Raw genomic sequence first — 16,662 nt, 5'->3', positions numbered from 1 at the left:
TTTCTGATAACGTTCCTGACTTTGGTACTTATTTTAAGGATTGGAAATGAAAGTTAAAGGGGTGCTCGAACGATGTCTTATGCATTCCGACTACTTTACAATATTAAACGTGCTGTCTTCTGATGCTTAACATGGTCGACTTGGGTGTATTACATAGTATTTCTTTGCTCAATACACTCCCCCATCGATCGTACAGGTTTGTAAAGTTTTTCGAACATATAAAACAGTTTTGTAACAATTTTTCTTAGTCCCTTATTTGACAATTCTCCCGAAAAAGCACACGGTGGACCAGTTCAGCCTACCCCTCCCCCCCCGTTCGCGCCATTTGATTTCGGAAGTATTCGTACAGCTGTATCTATCTTTTATGAATGTGATCAAAGTTAATACTCTTCGAAGATACAACATATGCAATACTACTCTATAGGTACTCAAGAATAATATTAGATTGGCGTGTGTTACCCCGTGTGTTAGTGCCACTTTAAAGGAGGACCAAATGTGAGTAAAAGTTGGAAACCACTTCCGGCTGTAAATGCAAAGGTACAAGAAAGGGCCAACACACATTAATGTGAGAATGGTTGATCAAATCCCAGTATAAACACATAATAGGCCTCAACGAAAGCCTGGGAGACATGGCGCCAGGCGTTTGCATGAATTCATTCTATATAAACCCTCCACATAAATCAATATTAAAAAATTAAAGTTTTCGGCGAAATGAGGTAGCGTTGAGTGAGGGCTTGAATCTATTATTAATGCGACTCTGGCAATGAAAGATTGCGAGGCCGGTGGTGATTCATTATTTGACCAGAAAACTAACAAGATGAAAAGTGCACAACAATGCAATTTCACATCTGGACTTGCGCAGACCTGAGGAGGCAAATCCCAGCCTGGAGTTCCTGTGTAGATTAGCACCCACTTGAGATCTCTAATTGCCTCCAGCTGAATGGACTAATTGAGACGCTACACTTTCAAACCTATTCCTCCACCAACCTCGCAGAAAAAAGCCGAGCGGAACTCGATGCCAATCCCGGCAGCGCGATTCATCAAAGCGCCGCATCACTTCCTGCTTTTTCGCGCGAGTCTGCAGATGCACGGCGCCGTCTAAACATCAAAAGGAAGCGGATGCGTGCACGTTGGGATTTGTTTGGTTTGGTTGCTCAGATGGCGGAGGGTAATATTCTGCGTGTGTGGCGCCGAAGATGCTTGCATTCATGGGCCGTGTAATCAGAGTGGAGCAAATGAGAGAGGAGATGAGGGTTGAAAAGAGAGTTTTGGAAAGGGAAGGAGAAACGGGTTCAGAATGAACTTGCCTTTGAGACATGATCTTGAACGCGTCGGGGAGATAGCAGTTGACGTTCTCCATTTGAAAGGGGTCAGCGTCGCAGATCTTGTCATCCGTGCGGCCGTAATTAGCGCTCTCGATCATGATGACGTCACTTCCTGGACATCGCAGGTCGATGGGGTAACCCTCGCAAGAGAGCTCACGCCTTACCAGGCCAAATGGCATGGCTGCCCGGCTAAATCCTGAAAGAGAGAGAGACACTTTAGACAGAAATACAACACACGTCTAGAAGTGTCATGGGTATAAGTTATCAAACAATAAAGGCAACATCATGGTTAACTTCACAAAATCTTGCAAGAACGTGTCTGGTCATTAGGAGGAAATCATTTTTTACTGTATATCCAAATTCTATGTTAAAGACAATTATGTTTATTGCATACTGTTCATCTATATTACGTAGTATTTTGAAATATTTATAAATAATGGTATTTTTTGTTGTATTGGCTTAAAATCAATTTTCCTTAATCACTCATTACTCTAATTTCTTTGTGATAATCACATCAAACTGTAAAGAGAATATGAACCAGCATATACATTCACATCAAGCCTTTCTTTAAAAGTACGGACAGCAGAAATCAAATTATAGTGTTGGCAGTACTCCTATATGATCTCATTCTCATTACCGTATACATCCTTTAAAGTAAAGTATGTATACATCATGTTATTATTTGCTTGTACTTTAATACAGTGGAATATTACTATATTACAGCAGTGAGAGTCTAATGAGATTTGTGAGTAAGAATAATGAACAATACAAGCAAAATCCAGTCTGGAGTGTTTATGTAGGATAATCTGAAAGAAAAAAGTCCTTTATGTATATTTAAAATATATAATCTTTCATGTAAAGAATACAGTATGTTTACTTTTGATTCTTAAGGTGAGATGTGATTTGACAGGGTGCATTTTTTACACCTAGATATCAAAACACATGAAAAGACAATTTTTCCTTTTGAAGATATAGACAAAACACTTTGTCTTGATTTAATATTTTCGAGTGGTTCTTATACAAGCACATGCTACGATATTCAGTTCACCAAAACGAAGCAAAAAGAAATCAATATAACCGGAAGAAGAGAACTATTTATGAATCAAAACAAGGTGCATGCAACAATCCATGCAGAGTTAAAAAATACAGACAAAAGTATTTTTAATGTTTAATGACAGAGTAAGAGACGGACCCAGTCTGATGAAGTCAATCCTTCAGCTGTGTTCTGCTAATGTGCGGAGCATCATATGTCAGTGCACGAGTGAAATCTGGGACTGTGCTCAGAACAGCAGGTAAAGGGCATTTCCCCCATCGCCGTAATGTCAAATACAGATAATACACTTTCAGCCAATCGCAGCCAAACGCATCTCTAAATTTAGAAATTAATCTCAACGGCAAAACACAGATGCGCAACTACAAGAGAAATGATCAATTATATGCTATAACTGAAAATTACATTTATTCATCTGGCCAGGTGTTTATTTAAAAAAAGAAAACTAACCTCCAAAATCCCATTGGCATTTGTTATAATTACATCAATATACGAACACCACGAACATAAACAACCCGAATGAGATGTATATGCTTCGAATGTTTATTTGCTTGCTGCGTCCGTACACCTGTAAATGCTATTAAAATGTGTCTCTTTAAAATAATACATAATATATTCGACAGATTCATCATCTGCGAGAAAGACTGCTCTTTAATCTATATCTCCTACAGCAATGTGTCCACATTAAGTTAAACTACATGATTCATTTATTCAGGTAAGCGGAATTAAAAAGTCAACATCTCGCCTTTGCATCATGTTTTGAAATGAAGAGGAAAATAATCTGTCCGCTGAGAAGCTTCTCCTGTAATTATTCAGTCAGAAAGAGTCACGGTGCGTTTTATCCACTGCATTTCCCCTCTGACTTTGACACGCCAAGATTTTTCAAAGACACTGACAGCCTAATGGATTCAAATGACTTTAAAAAGTCCATTCAGTGGAAATCAAATCTCGGGTTGTTGAACCAGGAGAATTATTGTTGGGCTTTTTCAAATCTTTCGTCGTTCCTGCGATCATTAGAAATAAAACGCGGCTGAAAGTTTTGACCGATGACAGGTGCCGTTGTCGAAACCGTTTCATTCCACATTCCACAGCACGTGCTGCTAAAAATTTGACGGGGTAAAATTGAACGACATTCAATTTGACAATGTGAAACTATCCGTGGAGATGACATGTCGATTAAAAAACAAATAGAGATCAGTGTGGTAGTGCTTTCATCACACATGCAAAACATATTTATCGTGTAATTGAAACTTGCGTGACTTTCTCTCTTCAGCAGAACAAAAAAAAAGATATTTTGAAGAATGTTGGTCACCAGAGAACATTGGCCCCCATTGACTTCCATTATATGGGAACAAAACCACATTTCTCAAAATATCTTCTTTTGTGTTTCACAGAAAAATGAGTCAAATACAGGTTTTGAACACCAAAAAATGATAACAGAAGTTTAGTATTGGGGTGAACTGGCCCTTTAAGTTGAGTTTCAAAACTCAAAGCTATAAAAAGTCACCCCCCCACTCAAGCATGACAACAATCGCTAGTCAACACCACTGAGGTCGATTCCTCAACCGTTGTGAGCTATCAAGAAATCACGCTTTCCGCTAAAATATAATAAAAAAATGAGCCCGAACAGAGCTCATGGATATTCAAGTCGAGATAAACGATGAGGTTAAGTTTAAGTTTTATCTTGATTCACTCTCTGCCTGTTCAGGTCTTTTCGCTCGATCGCTTTAACATTTAAAACCATCGGCCCTTTTCCACTGGCCTACATTGCGCTGTACTCTAATGCGACTCTATCGGGAGGTCACAACGGTGTTTGAGCAGATCAATCCGGCTGCGGCGGTGTCCATCAGACCGCGCCGCATTATCTCACTCTGCCCTTTTCCCTTTTGACGGCAACCAAACAGGAATAGCACAGCTAAATCCAACCTTCCCCCACCCTCGTTCACCTCATCCAGGCTCTTGCATTTCTCTGAGCTGCGGTTCCGCCGCACGGCAGCAGATTTGATCTCCTCAACCGTGCTCCATTCTTTCATTTTACCAGAACAGCAGGAAACCAGACCATGTCGAGGGTGTGGAGGGGATGTTAATAAGAAACTTCGACGTGTTTCTGCGGCCTGGCACGTTGAGCTTACAACGCGCGACGCTTACCAAGCGTCTGGGAATCGCATTTGGAAACACGTTCTCCTCGCCGGAGTCCCCGGAACGCCCACGGCCGCTTCTGGCTGTCTGCTGGAGCCCGGCTCTCAGAAAGCAGGACAATTGATCGGGCCTCGAGCCGCTGCTGACTCGCACTGTTATGGATTGATATTACAGGACAGGGTCAAATCTATACAGAGGACAGACTACCAAACAGAATGGTTTTAGATACAAGGGGGATAAAAACACTTTACCTTTCCATGTAATTATCTTAAAAATGGCACGTCAAGCAAACAGGTGTATAAGGTAACGCATATTAAATGACTGTGAGGAAGGTTCCTGCTGGTCTTTTATAAGCTTATAATGATTATGATTGATCATGTGTTTACTTTGTTATTAACTAATGAACCGCTGCGATTCTTTGTGCTGGAAATAGGACGCATTACTCTTGATGTGCAAGCCGAACGCCCACTAACAGTCTATTAAACCATCAGATAAAGTCTAAAGGTCAATGATCATTCAAACACGGTAGATAAATCTACCCTTCACGACCTGCTTTATTTCCAAGCGGAATACTCAAGAGACTTGACAGAAGCGTGGCTATGAGAGGAACTATATGCAGCGTAGATAACATTACGGACACGTCTTTTATGTGTAAGGTTACCGTACAAAAAATGCAGAAGCAAAGATATACACCAACACCTGGTGTAGAACTGTGCGCCAGACGTGAATGGAAGTTTAAATGTGACCCTCGATCACAAAAGTAGAATACAAAAATACATTGTATGGGTCAAAATAATAGATTTTTCTTTAATGCCAAAAATCATTAGGATATTAAGATCATGTTCCATGAAGATATTTTGTAAATTTCCTGCCTTAAATATTGCAAACTTTATTTTTGTGAGTGGGTGGCCTGCTATAGTTCCTCAGACTCAAAAGTGATTTTCTCTATATTTCAATTCTGTCCACTCTCAGATTTTTTTGAACGGTTGAATCTCAGCCAAATATTGTCCTATTTATTCAGCTTTCAGATTATACGGAAATCTAAATGTTTCGAAAAATTTACCCATAAGACTGGTTTTGTTGTCCGGGGTCACAAATCTCCCAGCTTGTTAAAGAGAAGTGTGCTATTACTTTTTGATAAAAATTGCAAAGACTTGCAAAAAAGCCAATTCAATAGATTTACATTAAAGATGAGGGTCGATTTTGTGTGCTATAACATCATAAATACGCGGGGTCTGGTAATAACCACCTACAGCAGCAACCTCTGAAAAACCCTAGCAACTGTCTGTCAACCACAAAAACAACCCCCTTGCAACCACATAGCAAAACTCTAAAAATATTGATCACCTATGACAGCTAAAAGGATCAGGAGCTTGTAAAAATGGAAATTGTATCCTTTTTAAAAGTAACTTCATACTACATCTCACAACCTTATTCAAAACCTAAATCATCCCCATGTACTAATTGGCTTCGTAACTCAGTACCTTCTCCACCAATAAGATGGTGTGTGGTGGGCGTTCTGGCGCATCACGGTGTATGCTGCACACTTCATGTAAAGCGCTTTGAGTGCCTAGAAAAGCGCTATATAAATGTATTACACAGCTCATTTGAATGCTTGATTCTGATTGGCCAATCGCGACATTCCAAGGGTTGTTATTTTCAAATAACAACCTCTCAAAACTGATAACACCCTGTTACCCGGATGTTGCTAATCATTTTGAGAAATGCTGTTTAATACACACAAATTAATTATAAATATGTATTTTGATAACATATATTACATTATATTTACATATGATTAAACCAATTTGCCTGTTTGTGACGTTTGAACGCTTTTTACTCTAAGCCGATTACTTTACGAAAGTAAACGGCTTTTCCTTGTGGAAGGCCTGCATTCGGTAAAAATGTGCTAATAAAATATTTCAAATTAACTTTATATGTTTTTTTTCTCATGTGGCAAGTAGCCGTGAAATAAGCGGGATAATGTAGAAGTAGCCAGCTATAACAACCGGCTACATCAACCGGCTGCCTGTACATTATCCCTTACGTAACAAATTATTTAAAACATGTTACAAAGTGGTTAGAAACCATACAGAAAAGACACCTTTTCCTCTTTTAAAGCGAAAGTTCACTCAATATCAAAAATAATTTATCATTTATGCACCCTCGTGTCATTTCAAACCGGTATGGCTTTCTTTCTTCTGCAGAATACAAAATGAGATATTTTAAAGAACATTGGCAACCAACACTGAGCCAGCACTTCCATTGTATGAACACAAAACCACCGAGACATTACTCAAAACATCCTCACATACGGAGTCACACACAGGTTAAGGATGAATAAATGATGACAGATTTAACATTTTTGGCTCAACTCTTTAAGAAGTAGCAAACAACGTGAGGTCAGAAAAGGAAACTCATTTAGATTAGTACACAGTAATGTTTCTGAACTGAATACAAATTTCTAATTTCAAATGTCTTTCTACTTATTGGTGCCGCATGGGGGGATTTGGACAGCTGATTCTCATTTCTTGCTTAATTTCCTTTATCATCTCAATAAAGGATTCACTGCACCTTTTGTCTTAAAGTTGCGCATTTGTATCATCCGTTTTTGGCCGGTCCGGGTCAATAAGCAGTCGTGGTCAGACCGCCGGACGTACAAAGTCCATTTGAAAGACATTTGCCCCTCAATGACACGGACCCAATGTTTCTTTAGAGATACTCACTAAACTACTCGACCTTCACATGCTCGGTCTTGTGTAACATGACCACGGGGATGGTCAGCCGTTTTACAGCAATGCTTTTGACAAGAGTTTGTCAGTTTCTAAATAAAATGATGAAACGAACTGAAATGTCAATTAACTGTTCATACATTTATGATTTGAATGGGGGGGTGTATTTTCTATGTTAAAATAGACACCAAACATGTTTAAATGCTGTCTGTGTGTCTGTCTGACCAATGGCATACATGGTGGGAATGTTTGAATTACAGTATTTTACTGCATAGCTACTTTTTATTTGACACTTTAGCATATTATTAAGCATATATTGGTATTAGGTAATCACAAATGATCAGTAGTTTTGATAGAGTAAAAATACCCAAAAGTGTAGTAAATACAAATGGTTATCAAACACCATAGTGTAATGTGACGTCAACCTGATGCATTTGATTTCAAAATATTCTGGACAAAAAATACTGGCAGAGCTCAGGATGAGATGCGTCTCAGTGAAGTTCAAACGAGATTTTACCGTTTCTTTCGGCTTTCCAAAAGAGCCAGCGGATTGCCTCACTCGCCATTCCTTTCGCGGCGTCGAAAAAAAAGTCTGTTCGGCCTGTTTTCCAATACACAACGTGCTCAACCTGTTCAACCTTTTCTCACATCAGTACGACAAAACGCCAGGAACACAGGCTCTCGCTCCCGTCAGTGAACTGATGCTTTTAAAAGCCAACGGCTCTCCTGCTCTCTCCTGATTAAATGACGCGGACCCGAAACAGAGGCAGTAAATAATATATTAAAGAGAATGCTCGATTTCATCGCCATGGCAACCTCTCCAGCCGTGCCATAATCGCTATAATCTCCCCCTGAGACGTATCAGTCATTCTGGTCAGTCACCGCAAGGGTCGCTTTTCAATTCCTTTCAGGTAGATAGGTAGCCAACTCTGAACTCGGGGCGAACGGGCCCCACGCCGGCACACAATGGAGTCCTTTCAGGGCTCGGCCTTATCAGCCGCACCGCTGTACATGACTCCCCAGATCTCCTCAGTGCCACTGCTGGGAGAGCCTTTTAATCACGGCTCGAATACACCTCCCATTTAACCTCGCCGAGTTCTGTTACCTTGTAAATGTTTTGAAACATACAAGGTGCTTTTGTACCGCCGAGATTCGTGGCGGTAAAGCGATACATATGTTTTTAATTACACGAGATGATGTCTGATGTCGGGGCGGAGAGGTTTCAATGATTCATCTTATTACACCACGTCCTAAGGCTGACTTTTGAGTCCAACCCTTGAGAAAGCGCCCATCAAATGAGCGCTATGGACTTGTTCTAAAAGCATCGTGATTTCGATCTGATGACACGCTTGTTTAAAACACACAGCTTGCCCCTTTTTATGTCTTTTGTAAGCATGCTTGTAAGCTTCCAGGCTTTTTCCCAGCATCCTCAGCGGGAGCGTCAGGATCAGCTTTCCCCGTGACGGTAAGTCACGTCCAATGCCCGATTCCCATGATCCTCCTCTAATTCCGTCATCACCTTTGGGGTGACATTGACCCGTTCGCTGGGCAACAGCCAGGCAAAAATGCTAATTTGACGAGGCGCAGCGGGCGGTCTCTTCGGACCCATAATATTTTAATCTCCCCAACGTGGCAAATCAATCGGAAAGTGACCATCTGCCTGGATGCGAGTGTCAGTGCGGTGGGCTAATGAACACAACCCGAGTGATAAAGATCAGCATCATCGGCCCTGCCGTAAGCTCCCTTGCTCGGACCACCGAGGAGCCAGATCCAGCAGATGACTGGTGTCACCGTGTGACCTAATAAAGAAATATTACCGGACTCAAGAAAACAGCCCACGGAGGAGTCCCTCTTGCTCCTTGTGTAGGATAATATAAAGCGGCCGTTTCTGTGTTTGTAATAAAGTTGAGGTGAGATGGGAAACTGCTTTGATGGTCTTGCGGGAACGGCCACCGGTCTGACAGCAAAGAGTTTTAATATGGTTATTCAAGCCCGACACTGCACGCCGTCCCACTGAGAACAAGGAGAAGGACCTCATCATGCCTGCCAAGCCCTGTTAATGTACTTTGCACTGTGCTTTGTCCTGTCAATGGCTACAGCTGTTTGTAAATGAGCTCGCTGTTTCAAAGCCGCCCGGCATTATTACACACTTGTGGTGGACGACGTTGCTTACTGGGGGAGTTTTAAAGCAAGAGAGGGACCAGTAATACCCTGAATCAGCTTGCGGCCACTGGAGACGCAGCTTGATACCGGCAATTTTTTGTTGCTTTCTTGTCCCCCGCCTGCGCGAATACTAGAGATATCTATAGAAGGCGAAGACGCTGATGTGGAGGCGACTCTTCCTTTTGCCGTAATCCGGCAATATCCTTTAGAAGGGTATGTTGTCTTTAGAAGTCAGGTCTCACCGGGGGACGACAACAGGGCAATGCAAATACCAGCGACAGGGGGAGATGCTCGCGGGCTGTACGGGATTTGCGAGGGGAAACAGGACGTTTTATTGAAGCCCGGTAAGCCGTGATGAAGGACGCAACCCTCAGCGTTGGTCCATTCGAATATCTTTAGCATTCCACGGCTAGATCTCAGCATTATGACTTTATTAACAAGGCAAATTTCAACTGTCTGTATTTAAACCCAATATTATCAGGCACCTAGAGAAAAAAGAAAGCGAGGAGGGGGACTTTAGTGATACGGCCACTCACATTGCCCTGATGGATCACTGGGCCTCGGCACACACTAAAGCAGACTGAAATCAGACACTGCAGAATCACTCGGCGGTTTAGGGAAAAAAAGCATAAAACATAAAACCGTTGCTCAGCTTTCGGCTTCTGGCCTCATTGGTATTCAGCACCACTATTTGCCCTAATTCATTTGCATGTTTCTCCTCCATAGCAACAGCAGGAGGGCTATCAGGAGGATCTTTGATATAGGTACATGCTGGTTAAAAAAACACGATGACATTTAGCTCGGGGTAAATGTATGAAATATACCCCGCTGGTGCTTGCATTATAAAGACGAGTCTTTTGTAAAAACTTGGCTGCGAATCGGTTGTCATTAACATACGGTGCAGCCCCCGACTTCTTAGCATAACACAATATCACATTGTGGCGTTCAACATAATGGACGTACAGTAATTAATGTATCCCCCAAAAATCTACATCCTGAAGCGTTAGCATACTGTATGCTAGTTACAGAGAAAATCACCTACATCGTGTGATTAGCCTCAAACTTACAACGATTCCTGTCTCTGAATGATTTACGCTAAAAAAACGTGGCGCCACCAGCGGCTGTCAAGTCTGGCTATCAGATAAGAAGCGACTATACATTGGGACGTCTTTGTTTTTCAATGTCATCGAGTGTCGCAAGCTAGCCCGGCAAACTCCACGCTGACTCCATCGCAGACACGCTCCACGCTCGCACATGTAAATCAACCTTTACACTTAATTAAGCGTAATGGGCCACATCAAGGTCGTCAAACCTGCCTTTATAGTCGTGTACTGAGGGAGCATCAACTGCACCGCCAGCGTGTGGTTTTCGCAACCGGCTTCAGAAGTGAAAACCCTCAAGGGGCCCTTAGAACGCAAGGACACGCTGGAAGAAAAGGCCCTTACGACACTTGTGTTATGTAGTTTCAGCACACAATGAGCATTCATTAGCCAGATATATGCAGAGAGATAATTCCACCTCTGGATCTGTCGGCTAGCGTTAAAGCCTTTCCACTGACAGAAATGAGTACTTAGCGTCTGAATTCTGACTTAAATACAAATGAAATCACAGACCCAGTGTGGAGATATGTAGACTGAAAACTGAAAAAACAATTATGATTTTACAACCTGTTGATGATCCGTGACATCTGATATCCCAATAAACTGTTTTGTCCATTGAGACTAGCACTGCAGTCCACACGTGTTGAAGACCTGACTGGGTTTTTGCCCATTATGACCAAATTCAAATGGGAAAACAAGTTTCTTCACCCATGGTGGCTTACAGATGCCTTAAATATAAAACCACACTAATGGTAAAATCATTTGTGGTGTTTGCTCAGGCAAGCATCACTATTGCTAATCCTAATCACATATTTGAGGAGGGACCAGAGCCATATTCAAATACAAGAATGTCATATACACAGTTTAGACTTGAGTGATTATGCAACGCTTTAGCAAGCACATAGCAAGGTGCTAAAAAGACAATCAGAGTCCCCTTAGCAACCATATAGCAACACCCTAGCATGAGTAAATTCTGCATGGGCAAGAATCCAGCGCTTATGTTTTCTTCAATAAACATAAAAATCACACAACTACAATATAATTATAGCGTTTTATGTCTTTAATTACAGTGTTTTACACACGGCTGTTATTTTTATGTCACAAATAAGTACGGAAGCAGTAAACTAGTATAGACTGGAATCTCTCTGGATGCGGTTAAAACTTTTCTAAAGACGTATTTGACAAAAGCAGACTTGAAACTTAAAAACAGAAAGTACTTTTACAACAGATACAGAGAGGTTAGGGATCTACTGCTGAATTTTTTTTAAGCAAAAATCCCTCGGATACGAGACACCTTCAAAAAAGCGTTCAAGGTTACAATGAATAAATAGATAAATGTTAGCAAGCAAAAGAAGATTGAGGAGAATAATGTGCAGTATTTGTGTTAACAAACGCCTGTTGACCAGTTAGATCGGACATGCAGACGGCAATCTGCACAAACGGTTTAGGTTTGTCACATGCTTTGTGTGTGTGAGTGTGTGTGTGTGTGTGTCAGTTTGTGTTTGTTCCAGGCTGAATGTGATAATAAAACTCTGTATGTCTAGAAAGAGGAGAAGTGTGACTGAAAAAAGAAAAATGCAGAAACATTACAGTAACAATTTACAATAAGATATCAGTTAACATGACCTAACAGTGAACAATGCATTACTCTCATTTATTTACTAATATACATAATAAACCGGAACACTGTATATGCTTAATGCACAACAATCAAACATTAATAAAAAATGAACAGTTGTTTTATATCAACTAGCATTAATGTAAATATTGCTGTAATAAAATACTGCATTTGTTGTTCATTCTATTTACTCGATTGAGTATTTTGGCAGTTTTCTCTCAACTGGTCAAATCAATTTTGGTCGCATCTGTGGATGTGGAATTGCATGCAGTTGATTTTCGGCGCATCTGCCACATATTTAACCCTTTTAGTATGTAAGATATACTTTATGATATATAATGTTCAGCCCTTCTTGTGGAATGATTCAATCTACTGCGAAACACTGAACCTGTTGGATTGATGCATCACATGAGCAGTATGATACTGTAATGTGTAAATTTAAAGTCTGGTTTTTGCATCTTAAAAGTTAGGGAACATGATATATTACGTGAAAACTCGGAAAAGAATCGATTAGGATAGAAAAGTATAAATGACATCTCTTTTACAGTCTCTTCCTCCAAGACAGCAATGAGTACTAGCAATGAAGATTCAACAATGGCTCAAATTGATCACAGATTTGCCAATACACCAAAATATTTAAAAAATGAAGAGCAAAGATATTCCCATGAATTTCGTCTGTTACGAAGGTTCTATCCCATTTTTTTTACACACTCTTAAGGTCTTTGCACATACAGTCTGAAATGTTTTTATTTGCGTAGTTTTTTTCGTATTTGGCACTTGTTTGTATGGTGTCTATGAATTATCAAAACGTCTCTGAATTATCAAAACCCCTCTTAAAATTATTGCTACAGATGCAAAAAAGTCAGAAAATCAAACCCGGTAAGATTTTTTTATGACGGACGAAAATATCGGAGGCAGTGTGTAAATTCGTATTTATCTTTTATGTACGCAAATTTCAAAGGCAAATTTCAGACTCAATGTACAATGGCCTTTATTCTACGACTTTGCACCATGTGATTTTTTTTCACTTTACATTGTGTACATTTTGGGATTCATCTCAAAACAAAAAGGTTTTATTTACAAAGTGCAATGGAATGCAAAAACTTTCAAGCTCAATATCTCAAAACTGCTCAAAATTTAGATAAAATGCAGAAACGTATAATTTCATATTATCCTTTGAAATTATACGAATAATCGTTTCATTTTTTTCAAATGTATTCTGACACACAATTGTCATATAATGGCTGAAATACACTACAAGACTTTTAAATTCCGAACGTTTTCTTTTAAAGTAGACATCATACACTTGCAGACTTATGGAAAGTTTCAATATAAACACACAAACTGATCAAACCTGCAGACTGGAACAGACTTTCTGCCACAAGTCCAGACTGAAAATCTGAGCAAAATCTGGGCAAAAGTCTTATAGTTTATTTAAGCCTTAAATGACATACAACTCCATTTAAATTCCTTGGTTAAAAAAACAGTAAGCAATGAAACTTTCCTTTTGTTTGATAAACAAAGTCTCCCTTAAACCCTTTGAGAACTCTGGTTTTGCGGTGTGAACGGAGCAGGAAAGCTCTTTGGTGACTCTGTTTTATAAGGTCCATGGGAATTGGCTTTTGTAACACTGTTCTAAGTGCATGAATGTGAGGTGTTGAACTTCTGGGCCGGGTTGTTTTAAAATCACAGGCATTTGGACTCTTCAGCGAATAACAGGCCCCCGCTGCTGTCCGGCGAAAAGAATGAGTGTGTTTGAAAACGTGTCTGAGGCTGTCTGAAAAATATCAGAATGTAGTCAGTCACTCCGACTGCATGAGACGAGGCACAGATGGCCCAGAACGCTCGAGGAGCTACAGTAGAAAGAAATCTCACATGAATACAAGACTAAACACCAGATTATTCCCATTTTTGTATATATACAATTGTGGAATCTTATGTCAACTGGGGAGGTTTTCCACATTAAAATGTCACGTCCAATAGCTTTTCTTTTAGAGAGGAGAAACCGTGATTATCAGGAAATCAATGGAGCTGCTGTTCCAATCATGGAGACGCACAACAGATTCAAGGTGCCTCCTTGAGAAAGAAAAACCCGAAAGGGGGTTTGAACACTGCTGTGGAATTTGAGCACCAATTTTGGGCTTTAAATGAAGCAAAACAGAACCTTGCTGGAACGCATCGTAACCAAAAATCTTTAAGCTGTCTCTTTCAATGGGTTCTCGTCTACATGACAGAAACCTCTTAAGATTGTCTGAGGTAAACATTTTGCTCGCTCATTCACAAGTGTTTGGGGAGAAAATCCAATAGTATGTGTGTAGTTCTCTGTGGTGTGCTATATCGGGTGAATAAAGTGAAGTATAGCACACAAAATAGCCTATATAAATCATTGCACAAATACAAAGAGGATCAAATGGGACCATTCCAGTTGAGAGCTTCTTTTAGATCGTAAACAAGATCACAACAATTTAAGCTGAGGATTATAAAGTGAATTTAGTATTGATATATCTGTTCATAAAAAAAATCTGATTGGTACTACTATATCATCCTAATGTAGAAACAGTGTTGATAATTTCCTACTGAAAAAAATACATAAATAAGAATAAAATTGAGACTTTCAATTTTCCTCACACATCTAAATTCTTGAAAGGATTACAATGACCATTCTAAGAGCCTTTTTATCATTTTAATAAGGAATAGTTCATGTTCAGAGGGTTGAAATACACAGCCACATTCATTTCTCACCATAAAAACCACATTTTTGCAAACACAGCAAGGACTAGATAGAAAACAAGAGATGGAAACAGGCCAAAAACAGTGTTGATGTGTTCAGAGACATCAGCTACTCATTATTAAAGTAATTACTCGCACTAATGTTAATGAAGAAAACAGCCCCATTTTGTAAAACGACCCAAATATCTGCGAGGACCCTTTGTTTAAAAAGCTGAATTCAACGGCACGAAATGTAGACTCAACAACAGCAACCCTCTGACCTTTACTCTCATCTTGTTCTCGGGAATGTTTCTTTGCCGGTGTCTAAGCCACGGAGCATTTTTTAAACTACAACAGGACACAGTTCATTTAGCCGGGCCGGCGTGAACAAACCTCCCTGTGAGGAGCAGAATCTGCTGCACATTTTCTGCCATCGATCTTACAGATGACATCACTGATACACTCGCCGCTGAAGTACGACTGCAACATCTGCCGTGACGGCCACACAAATGAGAACTGTCGTAATTTATGTAGCAGGAACCCGGGCAGGGAGCTGCTCTCGTATCCGCTTCTGAAACCGTAAGCTATTTAATGACGAAGCCACCCGTGACTGGTGTTTAGCTGTTAAAGGAGCAGTTCACCTTAAAAGTACAATTTTATCATCATACACAGTACACATAGTTTAGCAAAATGTCCTTGGCGATGTTTTCCACTGAAGCTGCGCTTTACACATTTGGCATTTATTTATTTATTTACAAACAGTCTTGTTTATTTTTTATAATTTATAATTTTAATATTATTTATATTTATTCTATTTAATAGAAAACTTTTAAAAACGATTGCATAACATGAATGTAACTTTGATAATGATGTCAAAAGCAAAATATAACATAAATAATTAAAGATATTCATATTCTGGGCTCTTAAAAACATTTTTTCCTCTTTATCTAGTCCAAGAAATGCATGTAATATTTAATAAAAATGCTTCAATAATAACGGAACTAATTAAATTGGCAGAATATTTTTTATAAACAACTAATTTCCAACATCTAGACACAAAAGATGTTTAAGATTATGAAAAACATTTGAGTTAAGTGACTGGGAACATCAGAATGGTAGTTTATATAAATCACAACATTATTTTTATTTTGGGTAAACTGTTTAATTGTTCAAATTGTTATTTAATTTCCACTAGAGTGTCTACACTTCCATCAATCTTGATTTTAATAATCTAGAACAGTGATGATAGGAGATTTGGGAAAGAAACAAAAGAAAAGCGAAGACAAGCAACACGACGCATCTTTTCATCTTTGTTTTCTAAGTTTGGAGACTGGAACGTCTCGAAGCAGATCCGCGACCTCATCTCTCGGCACCATCCATCAGTCTGATCGAGCCTTTCAGACTCGAAACAAAAACAAGACAAGTGACACAAAGATTGTTATGAAGGGGGCCTGTATCCACTATCTATATCACCCCCGAAAATCTCCTAAACAACAACATTACAGAAAACCTTTCCCGAACGCCAGAAAGCCAAATCATAAATATTCACAGCACAATTCTGGTTAGATTTCATATGCGCTTTAACAAGGCGATAAGGTAGAAGGTCTGAATTTGGGAGGTCTGCTGTGAGCTCCTGCTGCTCTGGCCATCACTCCATAAACCAGCTTGACACCAAACAAGATAAGAGGGAGCCGAGAGCCGCAGACACAACACAGAGACTCATGTGGGTTAACGGCCATATCCTCACTGACTCCAACCTGCAAACAATCTGGAATCTGTAACGCGAGATGGCCTTCATCACTGTCAATTTAAGATGGCCATAGTT

The 16,662-nt window shown here is 39.8% G+C and overlaps 1 protein-coding gene across 20 annotated transcripts in view; it reads right to left on the bottom strand.

The window, feature by feature from the left end:
- The window catches only part of adgrl2a (adhesion G protein-coupled receptor L2a), a 102,313-nt gene that overhangs the window by 58,365 nt on the left and 27,286 nt on the right, over window positions 1–16,662 (bottom strand). For all 20 annotated transcript variants that reach the window (XR_008904979.1, XM_056734564.1, XM_056734573.1 and 17 more), the window contains one exon: window positions 1,308–1,521. Coding sequence is in view for 19 of the 20 variants with exons in the window: in XM_056734564.1 (XP_056590542.1) it covers window positions 1,308–1,521 (214 nt within the window). In the remaining variant the exon portion in view is untranslated. The remainder of the gene's footprint in view (window positions 1–1,307; window positions 1,522–16,662) is intronic.

The sequence above is a fragment of the Triplophysa dalaica genome, chromosome 21 (assembly GCF_015846415.1).
Source record: "Triplophysa dalaica isolate WHDGS20190420 chromosome 21, ASM1584641v1, whole genome shotgun sequence".
In the NCBI taxonomy this organism is placed as follows: Eukaryota; Metazoa; Chordata; class Actinopteri; order Cypriniformes; family Nemacheilidae; genus Triplophysa; species Triplophysa dalaica.
The sequence above is the reverse complement of the archived record's forward strand: the minus strand, read 5'-3'. Positions and strand labels throughout refer to the sequence as shown.